This window comes from Alligator mississippiensis, chromosome 11 (assembly GCF_030867095.1).
Source record: "Alligator mississippiensis isolate rAllMis1 chromosome 11, rAllMis1, whole genome shotgun sequence".
Lineage (NCBI taxonomy): Eukaryota > Metazoa > Chordata > Crocodylia > Alligatoridae > Alligator > Alligator mississippiensis.
The window spans coordinates 50,484,215-50,509,068 of record NC_081834.1 but is presented as its reverse complement, the minus strand read 5'-3'; the positions used below and the strand labels follow the sequence as shown (position 1 = coordinate 50,509,068).

Below are 24,854 nucleotides of genomic sequence, written 5' to 3'. Positions count from 1 at the left end.
AGAGGGTAGAGCTTGAAAACAAAATATGACTTCCAGCAGGATGGATGAGTGACAGGAGGATATGAGGACGGGGCAGTTACACGCACAGGGATCACGGATCACTTTTTTTATCCAGAGAGTTACGTGGGTTGAGCATGTGGAGCAGCACAAGTGCCTGTTATGGGTGCAAGGGTTTGAAGCAATCTGTTTGTAGAAGCACTGCGCGCTCTAGGTCAGGACCAGTGCAAGGACCACTGAACTGTTCCAGTGTAGGACTTCAGCAATCAGGTACATACAGGAGGGATGCTTAGCAATTCTTTACAGATGGCTTTGTCCACAGCTGAGGCAAGATCCACTTCAGGTAGGAGCTGATTCCAGTGTGAGTTTTATTATTTTATAATTTTTATTTGTGCACAAGTCTGCCCCTCTGTCTGATAGGAGGCATCCTTTTTTCAGGAAACTTGAGCACACTGGACTGATTTAGACATTATTTTTACAATACCTGGAAGTTTATTTTATTCCCCCCTGCTGTGTTTGTTTAAAGAGCTACTGCCAGCACCTCTTTCCCATCCTCACACGACATCTTTCCTGCCTAGGGACAAAGGTATGATGCGACTCCACCTTGACTAGCCTCAGTGTATGTAAGCTACACTCATGGGGAAGGCAGAGGTCTCCAATGTGCCGCTGATGATTTGAGGTTGGGGCTGAAAGCCTTTTGGCTCAGGGGTCTAACCATCTCCTCCGTGCCTGCTCAGGCACTACTTCCTGTGGCACCTCCAAAAGATGCTGGGCTTCGAGCTGAACAAGAGGCACCGGCAACTCTTCCACGTGAAGGGGAATAAGAAGATAGAGAAAAAATTTGGGGGCAATTTTCTTCAGACAAGCTGACCAGTGAGAGAGCTGGGGAAAGAAACAGGAAAACCAACAGGAATCTCTTGCAAGGTTCATTCCCCGGAGAGCGTGTTGGTGCCTGCGGGACTCATGCTAAGCTGCGGCTGACTCACAAAAGGCAAAATACAAAATACTGATGCTAACGGCATCGTGCAAGAGGATATGAGCTCAGGGCTAGGCCATCTGAAAGGAAATAATGAGGTTATCACTTCCAGCTTATCCTAGGATACTCACAATGGGTTTAAGCAGGCTCCTAGTTGTCCGGTGTGTAACCGTGTGAAATGTCTACCCTTGATTAATTAGCACGGTAAATATTTCTTTTGCAATTAACTCGTGTTTATGTGCAGGAAGAGACACTCCCCATAGGCGACAGGTGCCTCCTCTTTTACTTTACGTTTGCCGTTTCCACCCGAGGTCCCTCTCACAATGAGTGGCGTTACCGTGCGATAGTGTCGCCGGATGCGCTTCAGCGACGCGGACTGCGCAGCAGCCCTGTGTCACGCTCCCTGCAACGCAGCGCTACTGCGCAGCAGTGACTGATGAGCGACTGCGCAGTCAGTGTCTCTTAGAGGTAGATGTGCCCCGTCCCTGCAGCCCCTCCGGCCCAGCACCCACCAGCTCAAGCACGCGTCCAGGCTGCTGCTGAGGGAGGCGGACAGCGAGACAGAACAGGAACGCGTTGAGGGAGGTGGTGAAAACCACAGCACAGCCGCGCTGAGGCCTGGCACGCTCCGCGCACGCGCAGCCATCTGGCGCAACGGGAGAGGAGCCGGGGGTGGGGCTAACATGCGGAACTCTGCTAGGCATTGGGTCATTCCGCAGACTGGCAGCGCGGGCGGCCAATCGTGTGCCGCAGCGGTGCATGGGGTTCTGCCGCTTGTCTCCGCAGGTCGTGGGGGGGTGCCGTTTCGCCGGGCGGGAACCAGGGCTGGGGCCGGGGGAGGCGCAGACCCAGCACCCGCCCCGCCCCGCCCGAGCCGCCCCTGCCGCTTCTCCCGGCGCTGCCCTGGCCCCGGCGCGGCAGCTCGGCCTCCGTCCCCAGGCGCGGGGCAGCAAGCGCCGGTGCGGGGTGAGGTGGGGGCGGGGGGCGGGCTGCAGGAGACGGCAGGCGCGGTCCCTGGGGCGGTGGGATGTCTCGCATGCAACCGACTCAGTACGTGTACTGACTGTACTCAGCACAGTAAAGCTGCAGGGCCAGTTCCAGGCTGGGGGATGAGCCGCTGTGCGGCAGGGAAGGAGTTTGGGGTCGTGGCGTGTCAAACGTGGCCTGCTGGCCGGATATGGCCCACAGACCTGTTTGATGTGGCCCGCGGTGACTGGATCGACTCAATGCGCTGGCCTTGGCTGCAGGTGCTACACGTGGGGCGGGGGGTCGTGCCAGGGCACTGCATGCAGCCCCGGGTTCAGGACACTTTGCTGCGCCCGGGGGCCACTTGCACAGCAAACCCTGGGGCTGGTGCAGGCTGGACCGGTCGTGCGCAGCACAGAGGGCTGGCGCAGGGTGTGCGCGTTGTTCAGGGCCCGGCTGGATCTGGATCATGGACCGCGTGCCCCAGGTGAGCTCCATGCCATGTGTGAGTGGTCCTTGGGGCTGGCTTGGGGCACGCAGTGCTTGCAGCTCATGGGTTGGACCTGGTGCTGCATGTGACGCGGGGGGGTGTAGAGTGCTAGCTGCATGTGGTGCCCCAGCGTCCCTGTGCCACCTGCAGCGCTGGCTCCAGCCTGTGTGTCGTGGGCAATGTGTACCCCATGCTGGTCCCAGGGGCTGGAGTGTGCAAGCTGCAGGCTGGTCCCAGCACCACAGGGTCAGTCCTGGTTCAGTCTGCAGACTGGGTCAGGGAGGCTTACATGGCCCACGGGACCAGGTGAATATGACATACCTGCAATGGCCCATGAGCTGAATATGAATCAGCAGTGTGCTCTTGCTGCAAAAAAGGGCCAAACCACATCCTGTGCTGTAGTAAGAGGAGCGTCACTTAGAAATCTAGTGACATGGTTCTTCAGCTCTGTTGGGCACTGGCGAGGCCTCCCCTGGAGCACTGTGTCCAGTTTTGGGCCCCACATTTCAAAAAAGATGTGGACAAAACAGAAAGAAAAACTGAGAGCAACACGACTGTATAGGGCAGCAGTCACCAACCAGTCAATCTTGATCGTGGAGCCTCTTACAGTAGATCTCAGTCTGCCAGAGGCTCCAGAAGAAGCGGCAGGGTGCACGTGGCTGGGCTGAGCCATGCCCCCTGCCGCCTGGGCCGGGCTAGGTCAGTGGGGTCAGCCCGGGTGGCTTGGGGCAGAGGTGCTGTAGACCCTGGGGTGCCCTTTACTTACAAAAGTGATCTGCAGCATAAAAAGAGTGAAGACCACTGGTTTAGGGGCTGGAGAAGGAAGAAAAAGGAAAGGCTGCAAGAACTAGGGTGGTTTAGTCTGGGAACAGGGGATTGGGTATGTCTTCGAATACCTGCAGGGCGATGATAGAGAGGACAGAGAGAAACCGTATTCTCTGTAGCCGTAGGGGACAGGAATGGAGCAATGGCCAGGAGCTGTAGCAAAGGAAGTTCAAGCTGGAGATGAAGAGGAACTTTCTGACTGTGAGAGCGAGCTAGCATTGGGCCAGGCACTGAGCTAGAGGAGCTGTGGAGCCTCCTGCTTTGGAAACTTTCCAGAGCAGGTTGGACAGATGTTTGGCTGGGATGGTTTAGTCAAGGATGCTCCCACTTGAGTAGGAGACTGGACTAGATAAACTCATGAGGTCCCTTCCAGCTGTAATAGTATAGGCATCTCTCTGTTTCATGAGACAATAGATATGCCCTGAATCAGGCATCAGTTCATTGAACATCTGTGTGTGGCTGTAGAGCCCAATTCTTGAATGACAGTCCCTTCCACATGTATTGCATGTGAGGTTTGCATCTAGTGGTCCTAAATGTGGTGCAGGTTCTTCCTAAAGTTTCTTCTTTCCTCTGTATGTTGGCCTCTTCTTTCCTCAAAAGCTTTCATTGCACACTTACTAGACTTTTTCCAAGCCTTTTGATCTTCTAACCCTACTTTCTTATGATCGTTGGAATCAGTTAAACATAAACATGATAGATTTTTTGCACTGTTAAAACAGCGGGGTTAGATAACTGCTTCCATCTTGCTGAATAAGTACATGTGGAAGTGCTGAGTTAAGACCAGAACCTGCAGGGAAGTCACTGCTTTCCATTGTCCAAAAAATACCAGGTGGGAAGGTGGTATGCAGCGGTGATTAATGGTCAGATATTTAGGAAAGAATAATGGCCTAGCTGCTGAGAAACCATGTAATAGATTTGAACCATGTCCTTCCTTGCTGTTTGAACATCTGTTGGAGAGATTTCATAAGAAAGCTTCTGAGAAATGGTGAAAAATGGTATTTTTTCTATGTTTGTCCAGAAACAGGTCAGTACCCTTTTGCCCATGTCATCACAGCTTAAATGAGATCTGTGCAGGCCGGGAGCGGTCTGAGGCCTTCGGGGGTGTGCAGCGGGCTGTGGCCAGCAGCCCTGGCACGCGGGTCGGGGAATGCAGGCCGGCGGACTAGAATTAGGCACGGACACATAATGGTTGATTAAAGATTATTTTACTTACACCGTAGATGGTCGCGGTGCAGGCAGGAAAACTTGCTTGAGTTGCAGTTACAGATAGGAAAGAAGAGTGGACAAGAGTTCTAACCTCGCGAACTCTAGCCCAATCCGGCTGAAAGCTCTAAAACCGTGAGCCCGTCGAATCAACCAGAGAAAATAACTCGGAGAAGAGCTCTGGATACACACACGAAACTTGTTAGGCTTCGTGGAACAAGCGCACAGGGAAGGGGTTCGTCGAGGGATCACGCTCGGCGACGGGGAGAGGCTAGAGGTTGATCAGACCCCTATAGCCTTCTTAAGGCACACACTGGGCCCGTTAGGCTCCGCAGCACTTAGAGTTCTTCATGAGACGTGAAGTCCTCCTCCTCCACGAGATGGTTGTGGAGTCCTCCAACTTGGGCGGAAACCGCTTCAGCCTCTTATACGGCTAGCAAGCCAATCGCTAGCTGCCACGTGGGAATAATTTAGAACTGGTCAATAATGGGACACAAATTTGCATGCGGGTGGCGGGAACTCCTTTGCACCAGGGTTTTCTCTTTGCAACTGAGAAATGCACCCTGCAAAGAAAGCTCCTCATGGCGGGAAATAATTTAGCAGTGCCGAAGTGCACGCACACAAAATCACACCCTTGGGTTGTGACAAGATCAAAGTACTTAAAGTCTCATCTTTCCATTTTTTCCCCCTTTTCTTTTTTAGAAATGAATGGAAGAGAAACAAATATGTATAGATCCCTGACAATTAAAACTACAACTTGTCAAACCATGTGAAATAAGAGCTTTTGGTTGACGGCATTTATTGAGGAAACCGGAAAATAGTTAAATGAAAAGGTAGCTAGTTTTTATATCGGTTTAAAAGACATGCTATGTAAATTCTTTCGTAAACCATAATTACCACTTATTGTTAACTGTCAGTGCTTGATTATTCATCTCTGAAACCTCAGTTTTCTCTTTTCTTACTTCCCTTTTTTTTGTGTGTGTGTGTCTTGAAAAGGGTTTTAATATTTATTTTTTCAGGGATTCTGGTAGGATTCTGGTACTTTCCTGCTCCCCCTTACATTTCCCTAACATTTCTTTTCAGTGCACTCTGAACTACCATCATTTAGAGCAGGGATGGGCAAAATATGGCTGGCAGGCCAGATCTCGCCCACCAGGTATTTTCATCTGGCCCACAGTACCCACCAATGGATTGTGCCCCACTAAGCCCTTCTGCCCACGAGGGTGGGAGTGAGGCGTCTGTGCCGCACCCCCCCCCCCCCCGAACATACCCTATTATGCCTCGCTCCCACCCTTGTGGGCAGAAGGGCCCACCTGCATCAATATGGGGCAGGGGCAGGCTGCCCTGGTGTCCAGGTCCTTTCGGGCTGCAGCTAAGAAAGTGGGTGGTGGGGCTGCAGCTGGGTGGGAACGTGGCATGGGGCTGGCAGCAGCGTGGAGCCCGTGCCCAGGGGGGTGGCGACAGCTTGGCTGGGCAGTGTGTAGATGTGGGGGCAGCATTGGGACCCCTTGCACACTTCCCCCATGGTGTGCAGCCCTGACAGGCAGCGGTGGCAGGAGTGGTGGGGGCATTTGTGCTCAGTGCCGGTGCCTGGCTCTAGCCAGCACTGCACATTGGAGCGAGGAGTGCAGCCCCTGCCAGGCTGTCTGTATCACCAGTGCTCCCTGCACTCAAGGCACGGGAGGGAAGCCCCAGGTGCTGAAGCCGACTGAGGCAGGGAAGGCAGCTGGCTCCAGCACGTGGGGCTTCCTTCCCATGCCTTGAGAGCAGGGAGAACAGGAGATACAGGCAGCCTGGCGGGGGCTGCATTCCTTGCTGTGATGTACAGCACTGCACCAGCACCAGTTGGGCACCAGCACCCCGAGTGCCCTTGCCTGTTGCTGCACCATGGGAAGTCCCTACACCCCTACCACCCTCCCTCACACCCCTCAAAAGCCTCACACCTATACAGCAGTCTTGCGTGCATTGACTACAGGATAGGACAGTGTATTCCAGAGTCGCATACCCTATGCCCCCACACCATACACACACTCCCTCCCCACACACGCACGCATGCCCACACACACACACACACACTATAAAAGACTACATTTATTTTGAGTTATTATGCAGTCATTTCTATATACAGTACATGAACACAAACCATGAGAAATTTGTAATAAAATTAAAATGTGTTATAGTAGGTACTTGACTTTTTAGATTGATTAATTTTTTTTCTGGTTTTACGAGGGCAACTCCCCACTCCCAAAAGGAGTATTTTGGGGAGGGGGGGAAGGGGATGGACTTCAGGTGGCAAAGGTCAGTGGCTTGGGGTGGGACTTCCGATCCAAAGATGGCGACCAGAAGGCAGGGCTACCCATACGGCCCTCTGCTGCTCATCAAACCTTGTTAAGTGGCCCTCCACGTGAAATAATTGCCCGCCTCTGTTTTAGAGCACTCCATGCCTTCCAGTTTTTATATGTTTCTATAATATATTTCATCTGATGCCCTTTTATTTTCCCAGGTAAGATCTTGAAATAGAAGTTTGCCTTCTCCCGTGTCTCTGGGCTCTCAAAGTTGTCTTTCCCAGGAAGACCTTCTACCTACCTCAGACTCTCACATGTTGACCCACAGAGCAAAACACAAAGGCTGTGTCCAGACTAGCAGGAGCAGACAGTTGCAGTGGCACAAATTTGTGTTGCTACTTTGTGCCCCAGTACCCATTCCAGCACACTGCCCTTGCCCAGGTCCTCCCAGCTCTTCGGCCAGGGAGAGCTGACAGCTGCGGTCAGCACTATTACCTGGTGGCATGCTGGAGCAGCAGGGGCTCAACTCAGGCAGCACGAAGGACTGTATGGCAGCCAGAGCACTTCTGCTGGTGCATGCTTTTTTGCGTGCTTTTCACTGTATTTCTCTCCACTGGATTTTTTTTCCCACTAACAAATTTTGCCACCATGCTGTAAAGGCACGTGTTTTAACATTCACCATATACAGTTTGTCATGTCACAAAAAAGTTTGTGGCACCACAAACTGCACATCCCTGCTCATCTGGATATGGCCAGTGTGGCAAACACTGGTCTTTTAAGTTAGGGCTGTTCAACGAATTAAAAAGCAGTCAGTTATTGCAGTTGAGAAATGTTTTTATCTTTCGTTTACATTTTTTTCTTTCAGTTTTGTTCCTGACAAACAATATGAGAAATCGAGGAATTGAGCTAGATGTCATCTGCTTGGATTTTAAGAAAACCTTCGATACGGTATCTCATCCTGTTCTCACAGAAACTGAGCGGCTGTGATGTAGATGATTGCACGGTCAGGTGGGTGGCAAACTGGCTTAAGGGGCTGCACACAGCAAGTGCTGGTGGATGGGTTGGTATTGACCTGGAAAGATGTGGGCAGTGGAGTCCCACAGGGCTCGGTCCTTGGACCTGTGCTGTTCATTGTCTTCATCAGTGACTTGGATGAGGGTGTGGAAAGCACTCTCTCCAAACTCATAGATGATACCAAATTATGGGGTAAAAACACACACTAGAGGGTAGGGAACAAATCCAGGCGGATCTGGACAGGTTGAAAAAGTGGGTGGAACAAAACAGGATGCAGTTCAACAAGGACAAGTGCAAGGTGCTGCACCTAGGGCGAAAGAATCGCCAGCACACTTGCAGGCTGAGGGGGGACTTTCTTAGCCGCACAGCAGCAGAAAGGGATCTTGGAGTCATTGTTGGCACCAAGATGAACGTGAGGAGTCAATGTGACGAAGTGATCAGTAAAGCTAACCACACTTTATCATGCATTAGCAGGTGCATGACAGACAGGTCCAGGGAGATCATATTTCTCCACACGGCTTTGGTCAGGCCACAGTTGGAGTCCTGTGTCCAGTTTTGGGTGCCAAACTTCAAGAGGGATGTGGACAACCTTGAGGGTTCAGAGGAGGGCCACTCTTATGGTTAGGGGCTTGCAGGCAAAGCCCTACGGGGAGAGATTGAGGGCCCTGGATTTCTTCAGCCTCCGCAAGAGAAGGCTGAGAAGTGATCTTGTGGCCGCCTACAAATTCATTGGGGGGGGTGTGGGGGCAGCAAGGAATAGGTGATGCTCTGTTTACCAGAGCACCCCGTGGAGTAACTAGGAACAGCGGCCACAAACTGATGGAGACCAGGTTTAGGTTAGACGTCAGGAAGAACGTCTTTATGGTAAGAGTTGCCAGAATCTGGAATGGGCTTCCAAGGGAGGTGGTGCTCTCCCCTACCTTGGGGGTCTTTAAGAGAAGGGTAGACATGCACCTGGCTGCTCATTTCTGCCCAAGGCAGGGTGTCAGACTTTATTATCTGCCCTTCCAACCCAAACATCTATGAATCTAGGAACATCTATAAGACCTTTAATATTAGGATCTTTTCCACAGTTTTGGACAAAAATACTGAAATATCAAATTTTCATGGAAAATTTTAGATTTTTTTTTTCCTTTTCAGTGTGATTGGCAGTTTTTGGCACTTCTACAGTTTGGATTTTGTTTCCATCTGTTGTGAAATAGGATTTCCCTGCATGCATTCCTGCTGGAGATGAAGTGGAGAAGGAGGACCCTCCCACCTTTCAGTTTAGTAGCCTAGCACTAAGTAGCTTAACTGTGCCTCCTGTTCCCTGGCTTCCTGGACCCCCATCAACCCAGGGAGTTTGAATCTGCGTTTTCTATTTTCCAAGGAAAATGCTCGGACCACCACATCATGGGTCATGCATACTCTGGACTCTCCATAGCCTATGTCTTGAAACTGCACCTTGTATTTAATATTCAGTTAAATGGTCATAAGCTGTAATATTTTGTACCCTAACTGAGGCTGGAACCCAGGACTTCCTTCCCTTCAAAGACAGTATTCATCTCACTGAGGTGTGCTCCCTTTGGCTTATTCTTCCCTTTCTGCTTTCCTATTGAGTCCATAGCAAGAGGAGAGATGGAGAGGGCTCAGGGCGGTCAGTACGTAGTCCAGCAATTCTCAGCCTTGCTAAACTCAAGGCAACCCTCAACAGGTTCAAGGCACCTCCCAGAAATGTTAGCTCTTCTTTTGTTGATTTTCTGACTTTAGAAAATTAATAGAGCAATTCTTCTGCTGCAAAGAACTTAGAAAACCCAGAGCAGGTCAGAATGTTTTTGACACAATGGATTTCTGTTTAAAATCTCTGGGTTTATCTTGTGAATCAAGTTTGCACACCTCCTAGCACTAGCACTGTATGGTACACCCTGTGGAGGAGTCAACCACCCTCCCTGTCTGTCTCACTGCTGTAGGGCTACAGCCCAAACCCCCACCCCTGCCACTCTGGCTACTTGAGGCACCTGGCCTCCATGATAACAGGGATGCACATTGCTGAGTGGGATGGGGAACTTGCTCATCTTTTGTCCTGTGTAACCCTAAACTCTTACCTGAGGGTGCTGACGTTTTTTAAACTGACCAACCAACATCAGCCATGGTCTGCGAATAGTGGTTCATGGTTGGCCCAAGGGATGAGGTCAGAAAAGTTATTTAAGTGTCCCTCAATCTTGCGGGACGGGGAAGAGACATGTTGAAACTCACTGACACGCAATGAACTGCCTGCCTCCAAAGGAGGCTCAGTCAGCCTCTGGATGATACTTGTGAGTAACTTACCTGAAACTTCTCTAGAAAGATAGCTTACTGCAATGTAGAAGCATAACAACAGGCTACCTAGCTGTACTGTTTGCTGTGGGTTATTCTTTGATACTTCTCGAACCTGTACCCTTCCCCAAGCCTACCGTCTTTAACCAATAAAGCTTTCCACTATAACAAGCTTGGTGATACTTGCTGGGAGAGGGAGTGGGCATGCCTTTCTGCTCCCAATGCTGGGCTGACTAAGGGAGGCTACTTTTTGTGCTTCAGGCTAGAGGAAGCACCCGAAGTTCTCATAGTGGGTCAAGCACCCTCAAGGTCTATAAGGCCTGTGTACCCCAGGGGGCACAGGGCCTGAGCAACATCCAGACCCTGGGTGATGGCAGCAGTTACTCCGGCCTTGTGGGTGTGCTCTAGGAGCGGGGTTGGCCAGACATGAGGCACTCAGAGCTTGGTAAGTGGTCAGACACAGTGAAGTGGGTGGCTCAGCAGAGGGAATGCCCCCTACCGGCCCGCCATGCTCTCTGGCATCTTTGAAAGGATTTCAAGGCACCCCAGGTTGCCATGGCATGCTGGTTGAGTACCACTGACTTAGTTTATGGCCAGATGGTTAGGGCACTTTGCTCTAAGTCTATTTAGCCCTAAGCGCATTTATCTTTTTAGTTCAGTATATGTGCATGTGTTATTTCCCTTTCATGCTTTAACATATATTTTATTTTGCACTAGTCACAGTATTCTATTCAGTAAGTTGATTTTTTTTTCTCTATCCCTTTCTTTCCTCCAGCGAAGAAATCATGAAGGTAAAGATTTCCTCATTCTGCCGTATCTCCCAAGCCAGGTCTCTGCTGCTTGGCTTTATCATTTTCTTCCTAACTTTTCACATTCCCAAGCTTGAATCTGGTAAGAGTCTTTGTTGTTTCTGCAATTTCTTGTGAAATGTATGGGAACACTTGATGTTAGCTTTTCATTCATAAATCCTTTCCAAAGGGGATAAATGGTGAATAGATGTTTATAATAAATGGTTAAGGTGTTCTTATAAGTAATCATATGGTTTTATGGGACAGTAAAGTGCTTTTAACTGCAGCTGGTACCATTCTACATTGTATGCTATTGATGTACTTAGAAGCACCTGAAAAATTTGGCACATGCCTGTGTTGCTCCAATTACTAAATCCTTCAGGGCTAACTGTACTCCAATCCCACTATTCTAACATCTCTCACCGACTGGGTACATCTGTGGTTCTTATCCTCATGTCTCAGTCCCTTTCCTAAACCACTTTTTTAGCTTATCCCTCAACCTTGTCATGTGCTTCTGTTTTATGCAAGGCTCCAAATGGTTTAGGTTTGTTCCCATAAGGGAGGTTTTATCACTTTTACACTTCCTCTGAATGAAAGATAGCACCCCCCAGCTTCAGTGCAGTTGAACTCACCCACACCAGTACTAGAAATCTGTGTCAGCCCTGAACATTTGCTGTTGCTGCTGAGTTGTGTCATTAAGGCATGTAGTTGTACTGCAGGGAAGGTTAATATGGCCTGTCAAATATCCTTCATTCCCTGCTGAACTTTCTTCTGTTGTCTTTGTGATGGTGCAGAGTGTGTCTCTTTGAATGGAATATGATTGTATGGCATTAAAGCATGGTTTAGAGCTGTCCCAGGGCCTTTGTTGAGGAAATACCACATTAACTCAACCAGAATCCCTGTTTCCTGGTCCGGTCCTGTAGGGAGCAGACCAGGAAAGCCAAGGCTGCAACTGAACTCCAGCTAGCTTTGAGCATCAAGGACAATAAAAAGTCCTTTTTCAGATATGTGGGGAGCCGGAGGAAAAGCAGGGGCAACGTTGGACCCCTGCTGAACCAGATGGGGCAACTGACAACTGACGCCCAGGAAAAAGCCAACCTATTAAATAGGTACTTTACGTCGGTCTTTCATCAGCCCCATGGGACGCCTGTGCCTGCTACAGGGCCGGGAAGTCCGGGTGAGGGTGATCCCCTGCCCTCCATTAATGCTGACTTTGTGAAGGAACATCTTGAGAAGCTGGATACCTTCAAGTCAGCCGGCCCTGACAATCTTCACCCCAGGGTACTCAAGGAGCTGGCGAGCATCATAGCCCAGCCTCTAGCGCGGATCTTTGAAAACTCTTGGCGCTCTGGTGTAGTGCCCGAAGACTGGAAGAAGGCCAACGTGGTGCCTATCTTCAAGAAAGGGAGGAAAGTGGATCCGGCTAACTATAGGCCCATCAGCCTGACTTTTATCCCGGGGAAGATCTTAGAAAAGTTTATTAAGGAGGCCATCCTTAATGGACTGGCCGACGCCAACATCTTAAGGGATAGCCAGCACGGGTTTGTTGCGGGTAGGTCTTGCTTGACCAATCTCATTTCCTTCTACGACCAGGTGACCTATCACCTGGACAAGGGAGATGAGATTGATGTCATATATCTCGACTTCAAAAAAGCCTTCGATCTGGTGTCCCATGATCGTCTCTTGGAGAAACTGGCCAATTGTCGCCTTGGGTCCCCCACGATCCACTGGCTGGAAAATTGGCTCCGGGGTCGGACCCAGAGGGTAGTAATTGATGGAAGTCACTCATCGTGGTGTCCTGTGACCAGTGGGGTCCCCCAGGGCTCTGTCCTTGGACCCATACTGTTCAACATCTTCATTAACGATGTGGACACTGGAGTCAGAAGCGGACTGGCCAAGTTCGCCGATGACACCAAACTTTGGGGCAAAGCATCCACGCCAGAAGACAGGCAGGTGATCCAGGCTGACCTGGACAGGCTCAGCAAGTGGGCGGACGAGAATCTGATGGTGTTCAACGCCGATAAATGCAAGGTTCTCCACCTTGGGAAGAAAAACCCGCAGCATCCTTATAGGCTCGGCAGTGCTATGTTGGTTAGCACTATGGAAGAAAGAGACTTGGGGGTCATCATTGACCACAAGATGAACATGAGCCTGCAATGCGATGCTGCGGCTAGTAAAGCGACCAAAACGCTGGCTTGCATCCATAGATGCTTCTCAAGCAAATCCCAGGACGTCATTCTCCCCCTGCACTCGGCCTTAGTGAGGCCGCAGCTGGAGTACTGCGTCCAGTTTTGGGCTCCACAATTCAGAAAGGATGTGGAGAAGCTTGAGAGAGTCCAGAGAAGAGCCACACGCATGATCAGGGGTCAGGGAAGCAGACCCTACGATGACAGGCTGAGAGCCCTGGGGCTCTTTAGCCTGGAAAAGTGCAGGCTCAGGGGTGATCTGATGGCCACCTACAAGTTTATCGGGGTGATCACCAGTATCTAGGGGAACGTTTGTTCACCAGAGCGCCCCAAGGGATGACGAGGACGAATGGTCACAAACTACTACAAGATCGTTTCAGGCTGGACATAAGGAAGAATTTCTTTACTGTCCGAGCCCCCAAGGTCTGGAACAGCCTGCCGCCGGAGGTTGTTCAAGCGCCTTCATTGAACACCTTCAAGATGAAACTGGATGCTTATCTTGCTGGGATCCTATGACCCCAGCTGACGTCCTGCCCTTTGGGCGGGGGGCTGGACTCGATGATCTTCCGAGGTCCCTTCCAGCCCTAATGTCTATGAAATCTATGAAATCTATGAAATTACATGTTGGTATAAAATAAAGCTGGGGTGTCAGTCATCTGGCTTGTGGAAGTCAATCACTTGGCCTGTGGTGCTTCTTGCTGACTGGACCAGCCACCTCTGTTGCCTGGATTCAGCCCATAAGGCTGCAGTTAACTCCAGGGAGTTAATACCACTTGCCTGCCCCTCCATAGCCTGCTGCCCGTACCGTACAACTTAGTCACCACAATCAACTAAGTCAGCGGTGGGGGAGAGGGCGGTGGAGTGGTAGCAGTATTGACTTGTCTAGGTTCTGGAGCCGTACCAAAACAGCAGCTCTGACAGCCCCAGGGATTAACTCGGCTGCTGACAAGCACAGGGTCATTTGGCCTGTGAAAAGTCCCACAGTCCACATCCAGCCTGCAGGGCCCAATGAGTTTGACACCCCTAAAATAAAGGAGACAAAACTCTCTGCTTGTTAGAAAGATTGACCAGCCTGATATTTTATTTTCCTGTTATTTCCGTCTCCTGTGTGTATTTTTGTTTTGTCCCGGGGAATTGTAAAGTTGAGTTTAGAGTCCTGGGACCTGAGCGCCCTGTCACTGCTACCATTGGAAAAGAGACGGTGCTGCTGTGTCACCTGTCCCCCATGATGAGCGCTCAGAACATGGAGGTGCGATGGTTTCGATCCGAGTTCTCTAACTACGTACATCTGTATCGTGCTGGGCAAGACCAGTATTGGAAGCAGATGCCAGAGTATCAGGAAAGGACAGAGCTGTTGAAAGATGGCCTCCCCGATGGAAATGTTGCCTTGAGAATTCTCAACGTCACACTCTCTGACGAAGGGCAGTATCACTGTTTCCTCCAAAATGGGAGCTTTTATGAAGAAGCCATATTGGAATTGAAGGTGACAGGTAGGAACCAAGCTCCAGTATGCTTTTTTGGGTGAGCTAAAGAAAGATTAATCTTGAGCTGGTGATAGAGAGGGTCTGTGTCAGAATTTGAGCTCCTAGTGTGTATACAAAGGACTGTGACATATCCGTGGCAAGTGATGTTCTTAAGGGGTTGTATCACACGAAGCCCTTGCTCAGAAGATCTCAAACTTGGACAACTAACAATATCCTGGATTTCCATGTTGCATAGCAATTTTCAAGATACATAATAAAGCAGTAACCTAATTCTGATTTAAGTAAAAGTTGGGGTAGTAGTGCATTTTATAGATTATCTGAATGAGAGATGCCTAACCTTTCATGAGCAACAGCTCGCTGACTGACAGACTTCAGGCTTAAGTACAGTGGGATTACTGCTCTACAGCATTTTTCCAATTATCCCTGTTAGCACCAGTCTGTCTGTTTCTGGAGTGAGATTAAAGGGTGCAAATAAAGACAGGTGTGTGTAAACCAGTGTACATTTATAAAAGCCCATACGTGTTCTGGTGATAATGAGAAAATTGCCCTTTTTTCTTTAACCTCTCTTTATCCTGTTTTTTAAAATCCTTTATCTTTTTTTCTGTATCAACTTCTGTTAAAATTTGTAATTAAAAACAAACATGTAATACAGCAAAATGGGGATACAGGAGTTTTAAAATGAATCATATCATACATACCTAATCTAGTCTCCTGTCTTTGTCAGCGACTGGCACCAAGTGTTATAATGGATGGCTAAAGACACCCCACAGAAACATCTGTGGGATACTTTGTCTTGCATGAAGTATTCTTTCTAGCTCCTGATGATGCAGAACTCTTTCAATCCTGGAAAACTAAATACAATCTTAGCTCCAGATAAATGGTAAATTGAAAAATAGTGGAGGAAACATCTTTTCTCATCCCAGTAATTATAGCTTAGTGTTCAGTCATAACCGAATAGGCACGCAACACGCCTAAATTTCAGCTTGTGAGAAATCCCATCTCCGTTCAATATGTTCCTTAAACCCATTTCATTTGGAAAGTTCAGAACATGCTGAAAGTGCTGAGCTAAATTTAGGCACCGAGTCAGGATCAAGAATAAAGAGAACTGCATACTGTGATTCATTTTTGGTTCAGGCTTTTCTAATAAGATTTTCAGCAGTATTTAGAATTGCACAACTCTGTCCCATTAAATTAATGGCATACTTTCTGTTAGGTTGACATAGATGGCTTTTGAAAATATCACCCTTACTCTTTAGAAAAATACTTACTGCTGTTTACTTGTGTTTATCTTATCTTTCTTCAGTCTCGGGCTCCAATCCCCTCATCTCTGTGGAGGATTACCAGGATGGAGGAATCCGGGTGGTGTGCCAGTCGGCTGGGTGGTACCCAAAGCCGGAGGTGCTGTGGAGGGATTTCAGAGGACAGCACTTTCCTCTGCTAACTGAGACGTATTCCCAAAACAAAAATGGCCTGTTTCAAGTAGAAACATCTATTATTATCCAGCAAAATATAAAACAGAGTTTATCCTGCTGCATCAAAAACACCCTTCTACATCAGGAAAAGGAATCAATAATCCGTATATCAGGTCAGTTCCCATCAAAATCTGAAATCATCAGTACCAGCCAAACCAGAAGATAATATGTATGCTTAAATAAATAAATCACATGTAGTATTTTTTTCAATTGTTCCAAATTAATAGAAGCTCTTGAATTCTGTGTTTCAGATTCATTTTTCCCAACAATTTCTCCAGAGACCCTAGCTCTGATTGGTGTATTGATGGTCTGTTTGGTTTTCCTCATAGGCTTTACTGTCTTTATCCTTAGAGAAAGAGGTAAGAAATTCAGTGCCATTAAAAAAAAGATTTTCTCTTACATCAAATACTAGAATAAAAGGAAAGATGTTTGACTAGGAAGTGCATCCTATGTTGCAGTATTCCAAATGCAGATGTATGGTACCAGATCAGAAGAAAGCTATAGCTAATATTAGGTGATTGAAGTTGGGCACTTACCTGTTTTTTTTGTTTTTGTTTTGTTTTTGCATGGGAGAACAACTACAAAGATTCTTATTTGAAAATTAGCAAGAAGATGATTGAGCCTGTTATGAAGATGGGAGAGACCATGGTCATCACAGGGTGTTTGAGGCCTTGAAATAACTCTAAATTGGACAGATACGTAGGGAAGAATATAAGAGCGTTGCTTGGGCATGCAGGGATGAAGTCAGGAAGGCCAAAGTGCAATTGGAGTTGCAGATAGCAAGGGATGTGAAGGTAACAAGAAGGGTTTCTACAAGTATGTCGGTAGCAAGAGGAAGATCAGGAAAAGTGTGGGTCCCTTACTGAATGGGGGAGGCAGCCTAGTGACAGAGGATGCAGAAAAAGCAGAAGTGCTCAATGCCTTTTTTGCCTCAGACTTCACAGACAAGATAAGCTCCCAGATTACTGCACTGGGCAGCACAGTTTGGGGAGGAGATAAGCAGCCCTCAGTGGTGAAAGAACAGGTTAGGGACTACTTAGAAAAGCTGGATGTGTAAAAGTCCCTGGGGCTGGATGGGATGCACCTGAGGGTGCTGAGGGAATTTGCTGATGTGATTGCGGGACCATTGGCCATCATCTTTGAAAACTCATGGTGATCAGGAGAGGTCCTGCATGATTAGAAAACGGCAAACATATTATCCATATTTAAGGAGGGGAAAAGGAGGATCCAGGGAACTACAGACCAGTCAGCCTCACCTCAGTGCTTGGAAAAATCATGGAACAGATCCACAAGGAATCCACTTCTATGCACTTGGAGGAGAAAAAGGCAATTGGGAACAGTCAGCATGGACTTGCCAGAGGCAAGTTATGCCTGGCCAACCTGATTTCTTTCTATGATGAGGTGACTGGCTCTGTGGATGTGGGGAGACCAGTGGCTGTGGTGTAACTCGATTTTAGCAAGGTTTTTGATAGACTCCCACAACATTCCTGCAGGCAAGCTAAGGAAGTACAGGCTGAATGAATGGACTGTAAGGTGAATAGAAAACTGGCTGGAGCATTGGGCTCAGAGAGTAGTAATCAATGGCTCCATGTCAAATAGAGTCCCCCAGGGGTCGGTCCTGGGGCTGGTTTTGTTCAATGTCTTCATCAGTAACATGGAAGATGGCATTGAGTGCACCCTTAGCAAGTTTGCAGATGACACCAAGCTGGATGGAGTAGTAGATACGTTGGAGGGTAGCGCTAGGATTCAGAGTGACTTAGATCAATTGGAGGATTGGGCAAAAGAAATCCCTTAAGGTTCAACAAGGACAAATGAAAAGTCCTGCACTTAGGACACAACTATCCTGTGCGCTAGTACAGCCTGGGGGCTGACTGGCTGGGCAGCAGTTTGGCAGAAAAGGGCCAGGGGTTACAATGGACAATAAGCTGAATATGTCCAGCAGTGTGCCCTTATTGCAAAAAAGGCTAACGGCATCTTGGGCTGCATTGGTAAATGTGTTGCCAGCAGGTCAAGGGAAGTGATTATTCTCCTCTATTCCTCTATTCAGCGCTGGTGAGGCCACATCTGGAGCATTAAGTTCAGTTTGCGCCCCCCCTCCCGCTGAAAGGATGTGGGCAAATTGGAGAGTGTCTAGCAGAGAGCAACAAAAATGGTGAGGGGGCTGTGGGACATATGAGGAAAGACTGAGGGAACTCAGCTTATTTAATCTAGAGATGAGGATATGGAGAGTGGACTTAATAGCAGGCTGCAGCTACCTGAGGGGGGGTGGGTTCAAAAGAGACTGGAGCTGGACTATTTTCAGTGGTAGCAAAAGACAGAACAAGGAGCAATGGTCTCATGTTGCAGCAAGGGAAGTTTGGGTTAGATATTAGGAAGAATTTTCTCGTTAGGAGGGTAGTCTAACACTGGAACAGGCTACCCAGAGAGGTGGTGGAAGCTCCATCCTTGGAGGTTTTTAAGACCCGGCTAGACAAAGCTTTGGCTGGGATGATCTAATTGGGGATGGTCCTGCTTTGAACAGGGGTTGGACTAGATGAACTCCTGAAGGCCCTTGCAACCCTAAGTCTCTATGATTCTATGCAAGTTACATCAAACTACTTGTTCTACTGGCAAAAGGATTGTAGCTGACAGGTACACAAGGATTGACTTGGGTATGCACAGAAGTAACATGACATGTGAAAAGACTTAATAGTATAACAAAACTGGAGTGGACAGTGTATGCACAGTACTATCATCTTGAATGCAGCAGGGATAACGGGCACAGATAGTCTGCAGTCCAGCACTGTCCAACACTGCTTTTTGTCCCTATGAGACAGTTGTGCATTGTCTTCTTTACTTCTCTGCTTTGGAGTCATGGGCTCCAAATGTGACCTGAATTTTTATTACTTATGCCTGAAGGCATACAGATGCTCTTTTGTGCTGGATAGTCATCCTGCAGATTTAGCTTTCTGAGACCTATGTCCTGTATTTCACCCATCCACTCATGACTATTGCTTCACAATGCCAACTTTTGTGAAGAGCTCTACTAATTGGAGGCAAGCAGAAGTCCTCAACCCCCTTGCCATCTGGGCCAAGGATCGTACTCAGCCAAGCCTGTTGAAAAGCCACAGAAACCAGCCTGTGTATGAACAGTTCACAGTAGAAAGATGGCAGCTTTTCACAACGGTGACTGGCAGAAGTGGCATCCACAATAATACGCCCTACAGCAGTGTAACAGTGGCAAGTGATGAAATAAATATGCTTGTCCCCAGTAAAAAAATAATAATAATAATAATAATAACCATCATTACAACTTTAAAGTCTTGAGAACAAGTTCATTTTGAGTTGTCAAAGCCAGATCCATATTTTGTAAAGTAAAATTTGTTTTATTTTTTACCTTGGTTAAAGACTGTCCCCTACCTGCACAGTGAATTTTACCCGTCAGCAATACAGATGTTATTTTGTTTGTTTCTTACCTATAGTGAAGGAAGATCTTAGTAATAATCAATATTTATTTCTGTATTCTTTTTAAGGGAAGCATGCTAAAGAACTTGGTAAGTCTCTTTTACCCCTGTACAAAATATTTGTGTGTAGTATTATCCTGATAAGGGGAAAGTGTTACTTGATGCATTTATTTGGAGGGGGGGGGCAGCAGATTCTAAATTTTTAATTGTAAAACAAATGTGACAGGCAAGAAAATGTACATGAACAATTACTTTTAAAGACTATTAAGCAACAATAAACTGTGCTTAGAACCAGCATTAATTTTAGACATAAATAGAGTAATATAAGAAATATGGAAAGGTGAATATTGTCAGTTTTGTAATAAGGAGCTGACCCCCATCAGAGCCTCATGAATTGTATCACCAGTGTCCCGGTTCCACGTACTTTAAACAACTCTTTGTGCTACAGGTGAATTTTATCCTCAAAGACTCAGGTTCTTTGACTCCGTCTCTCTCAGGAAGCCTGCTACTATAGTAGTTTATATTTATTTCTGTTTGTTTTTTAGGGAAACGTGATGCAGTAACTAGTAAGTATTATTCTTATGCCTTTGAAAATGTTTATATTTGGAGAAAATTATATCCATAGGAGGGGGATTTTTGTTTTGGTCTTGTTGCTTAGTTTTGTTTAATTTCATTTTTGTACTTTCCTTTATAAAGACGAGAGAGGGGTTTTTTACTTTGAATCTCTTTGACTTTCTAGTGCAGCTCTCTAACCATTACATGACAGGCCAGGTACTACCTTGCCTTATTTTTGATACTTTTGAAAGCTTTCTAGTCTACGTGTGCCCATTTACATGTCCACGTTTTCCAGGGTGGCCTGTAGAGAATTTGTTTGAACCAAAATTCGTTAACTTGGCTTAGCCAACCCAAGTAAATAATGCACATTTTTTCTTGAAGTGAGACACACTCTTTGGGGCGTCCCCTGTGGTTCAGTGGTAGAATCCTTGCCTACCCCACAGGAGACTGGGGTTTGATTCCCAGACACCTATACAACTACAACCATGGAAGCACCAAACATCTGGATTCTGTCTCAGTGGCCTAAAGCAGGGATGAAAGGTCTGGGCAGCCTCTACTCCTCCAAAAAATTCCTGCTCAGGCATATGCATCAACGGTCTGGATGGCCCTCGTGCATGCGCCATGATACAGGAAGATTGATGGTCGCCCTTTATACCCTTTATTGTGAATACCCTTTTTAGCTATACCCTTTATAGTGAAACCTAGGTACACTAACCTGTGGTCAACAATATATTGTTGGGTTATTCATTTTATTTTGATTTAAATCATTAGCTTTTTAAGTGTTGGGAAGGGGACAGGTTGTTTGGGGGAGGAGGGGGAGGGGTTCTTTCTTTGCTTTTTTTAATCATACGGGAGAAAACTGAGGCTTGCCAATTTTACCCCAGGAGGTAAACTCTGAAAGCGATATAAGCAATAACACCAGCAACAGAACACTTCAATAATGGTATTGGGGTAAAGTAACACAAATGAAAAGGGGAAAGTAATAACATTTCCTTCCTTGTAGGAAAGGAGTTTCTTATGTGTCTGTCCAAGGAAAACAAATCCCCATATAATAATTATATTATTTTTTATTTAATTTTTAGGGGAACGTGATGCAGAAATCAGTAAGTCTCGTTTCCTTCTTTCAACAAATAAACCGTTAGTAGAAAGTTGGACCCATGTTTTGCCTTTATTTTGGAGAAGGAAGTGTTTTTGATGTTTCTTTTTTGTACTTGAGCTTTAAGAGAAGCAGTGTGAGCTTTGTTCAATTTCATACCAAAGGAATATGTGAATTTTTGAGAAACTAAAATGTAGCAATTATATAGATTTCTAATGTCCGTATTCATTTTTGTAAATTAACATAGGTCTGTTGGAATCAATGAATGTGCACTGATTTACACTCATTGAGCATCTGATTACCTTAGCACTGAAACAGTTATTGTAACACATGCCATCTCAAAAAAAGGAAAGGAGTTGAAAGTTACACTTTTCTTCTGCATGGTATATGAAACCCACCAACAACCCTTTTCATAACAGTCCCACTAGCAGTTGGTGCCTCCCAGGGTGCACTGTACTCCTCGTTAGCACAGTTAATAAAATGAAGCCATGCAATTGTGTCAGTAGCTGCATGGAGCTACCAGAAGCCATGTAGGTAATCATGCATTCTGGCAGCTTCTTTGTGGCAGCTGCAGTTCTCCCTGCAGAAGCCTTACATTACAGATGAGAGTTTAGTCCTGCCTTTGGGAGGAGGACTAGGCATCCTGGATCTGGAGTAGATGTCTGCAGATCTTTAGGTGCCTCCCGAGTGAGGTGGAGGCCAAGGAAGATTTCTCAGGTTTGCAATTTTGTATGTAGACTTCCAATTCCTTCCTGTCACACTTTCAGGTCCATAAATCCTGATACATATCTGGTCCACAGGCACATTTGGAAATCCCGTCTTGGAAAAATTATGTATATATACAATTAAAAGTGCTTATGTATCTGTGGAAAAAGAGGCTCCTTTGTTAATGTTTTATTCCTTTTTGTTTATTTTCAGAAACACAAGCAGCCGAACTTAGTAAGTCATCTTTTCCCTCTTCCTGCCTGTAAAACCTTTTGGCAAAGTTGTACTCTTGTAAAAAGAGCTTCATCCATTTGGTGTTTTGTTTTTCTGCCTTTTTACTAATTAAATTAGTGTGGTTTAAGGCTAAATAGGAGATATTTGGCAGGAAAAACAAGCTTGAAAAATGTTTTAAATAGTATTTTTACATTGTGATGAAAAATTGGTTTTACTATTGACTAGCTAATGTAATAGACCATTGTAATATATTTAGCTTTTTTGTGATAAGGATATGAAGAGCTATAAAACATATGATTCTGTCTCTTAAACATGGCAGTAGGAAACACTCAAATGCTGTTTTCTGAGGGAGAAGGGGAGAGAGTGTAAACCCTACTACCGGTGAATCTGACTTCAGGAAGGTTGTTATAATTGGTACGAGCTAGAGGTGCACCAATACATTGGTCCGATAACAGATCGGCACTGATATAAGGAACATTAACTATATTAGAAATCATCCTTCAGGGGCCAATAATTGGGCTGATGATTGGTCCACGCATGCGCACAGCCTCAGCGCAGCACATATTAGTGAGCAGCATGGCAGGCAGCATGGAGAGCTGCCAGCTGATAAGTCTGGTGTGGTGGAAGAGGAGGGGGTGGGGGGGCCAGATCAAAGTCCCCATGGTGAGGAAGAGAGCGAGGCAGGGGCTGGAGCTGGGGCAAGCGCTACTCATTCGGGATGGGGTGGTGAGGGATGGAGCATGGCTCATCCGGGGGTGGGGGGTGGCTCCTGCTGCCACCTGCCGCTCGTCCACTGGCTTCCATCACTGCTTCTGCCACTTGTCTGGGAGGGCATGTCAGGGTGGGTGGGTGCCCCTGGATCTGTGCAGGACAGGGCGGGTTGGGGGTGGGGCTGCATGGGGCTGTTCCTGGTAGAGCCTGGGCTGGCCAGGGGATGGTGCTACTGGGAGGGGGATCTACAGCGAATTTCGTGATGGCTGCTACCCCACACCCAGCTCCACTGGAAACAGCCCTGCACAGCCCTGGCCCCAGCCCACCCCATCCTGTACAGGGCCCCCCTTACGCAGAAGCAGCAGCGGGAGCCAGCGGACAAGCCAGTGGATGAGCAGTGAACAGTGGCAAGAGCCACCTACTCTTCTCCCGTGCTCCCTGGATGAGCCCTGCTCCATGCCCTGCCTGCCCCACCCCTACTGGGCAGCACTTGCCCGTCTCAGGGACACTTTTCCCTGATGATTCTTCATCTGTGGCTATCATTGGTCTCTCTTTGGTCATCATACTGTCCACATAGCTCATCACGTGCATGCATGCTAATTTGGTCTTTCTGGGCCTCCTTCTAATTTGGTCTGTTCACCCAAAACTGGGATTCAGGCCCCCCTGCTGTCAGGCCTTGTTAGCTGATGCCACCATATCTCTTGTTATGGAGCAGTATGGTGCATGCTCCCAGTTTCTCAAACTATGTGTCCTTGATTGTTTGACAGCCTGTCTGTTTCAAAGACTGCGTGCGTGTGTGCGTGCGTGTGTGTGACACCCAGGTTTTTTAGAAATACATTAACCCCTGCTGCCCATCCAGAACCTTTCTAATACATATACATTTTTAACTAATTCCCAAAGAACAAATTTTTAAATACCACTTTCAAGCTCTCAATGGAGACCTTAATAGTTAGATCCTAACAGCTGATGCCTGTTTCCACACAACTACTTTCCTCCTCCTCTTTAAAGTGTTAAAAAGGGATGCTTATCACATCCTCAGGCCTATGAAAGGAATGCATGTGATTGAAATGTTTCTCATCTTTGGTTGTAGGGTGGAGAAGATTTGCAGTGCCTATTGAAGAAGGTAATCAAAGATTATGGCTTATTAGTGCTCACATCCCACCTCCCATGTGAAATCCTCCCTCCTTGGGTGGATGATCAGGCTGTGACTCACTAGCTCAGTGGAAACCTCATCTGCAAAACTCAGCAGCTTCCTGCATTTAAAGGATATCAAAAGGACAGCGTCAAGCATTTTCTGTGGCCGTGTCCCATCAGAACACAATGCACCCAGGTGTTACTACTTCTGCTCTTCCTGTCCTTTCTCTGCCTTCATTAACCCTGCCTGTACAGCATTTCCTGAGAGCACTTCCCATTGCTTCCAAAGAGCCATGGGGAACATGAACCTCCTGCTATCACTATCATGCCACGACTTGTCCTGTCTCAGCATATTTACCATTCACTGCTGCTGCTTACATTTCCACTTAGCTTTGCCCCCTCGCTTTCTGGTTGATAATGGGATCATGATGTGTAGATGAGGAGCAGACTGAATTTAGTGAGAAAATGTTAGGGTTATAGGCATTGAAAATTGAGCATGGGGGATATGAAACACAAGGAATGTTAAGAAAGTTGCTACCACATTGTGGGTACCAGGGGTTAGAACCTGGGGCACACTGCCTGGACAAGTGTCCTAAACACTGGATTTAAAAAATGGTATGACTCTACTACTTTTCCTTCTCTTCCTCCTACATCCAAAATTGGTAGTCTTGGGTTATCTGGAACTTGCACTGAGGGACCTTCCATCCTGTGCTGAATAAGATCAAAACCAAATATAAATGACTACAGTGGATTCATTGAGCGAACATCCTCGGAAGGATAAAATTAGTTCCCCAGCAGGATCTAAAAACCAGTGCAAGCAGCATGAAATGCTATAGGGGCTGCTGAAGTTAGGCCAGGTAAGCGCTACGTACCTGCCTGAAGAAGGTTTGGATTTGGGCTGAGGGTCACAAGTCCCCTTGCTGAAGAGAAGAGGGTGCAGAAGGAGAAGAGTTCTGAGGCCAATCCTCCATCTCTGTATCCGTGTCTCTCTCATT

The 24,854-nt window shown here is 47.2% G+C and overlaps 1 protein-coding gene across 13 annotated transcripts in view; it reads left to right on the top strand.

Annotated features, from left to right (window-relative positions):
- Positions 1 to 1,473: 1,473 nt before the first annotated feature.
- LOC109285231 (butyrophilin subfamily 1 member A1-like) overlaps positions 1,474 to 24,854 on the top strand; it is a 70,493-nt gene continuing 47,112 nt past the window's right edge. For 2 of the 13 annotated variants that reach the window (XM_059715038.1, XM_059715039.1), the window contains exons 1-12: positions 1,767 to 1,939; positions 5,160 to 5,290; positions 7,608 to 7,750; positions 10,827 to 10,942; positions 14,168 to 14,515; positions 15,813 to 16,094; positions 16,233 to 16,340; positions 19,494 to 19,514; positions 19,970 to 19,990; positions 21,062 to 21,082; positions 21,994 to 22,014; positions 23,816 to 23,848. In XM_059715038.1, coding sequence (XP_059571021.1) covers positions 7,653 to 7,750; positions 10,827 to 10,942; positions 14,168 to 14,515; positions 15,813 to 16,094; positions 16,233 to 16,340; positions 19,494 to 19,514; positions 19,970 to 19,990; positions 21,062 to 21,082; positions 21,994 to 22,014; positions 23,816 to 23,848 — 1,069 coding nt within the window. In that variant the 5' untranslated portion in view covers positions 1,767 to 1,939; positions 5,160 to 5,290; positions 7,608 to 7,652. The other 11 variants (XM_059715041.1, XM_059715040.1, XM_059715033.1 and 8 more) reach the window with 10 other exon arrangements.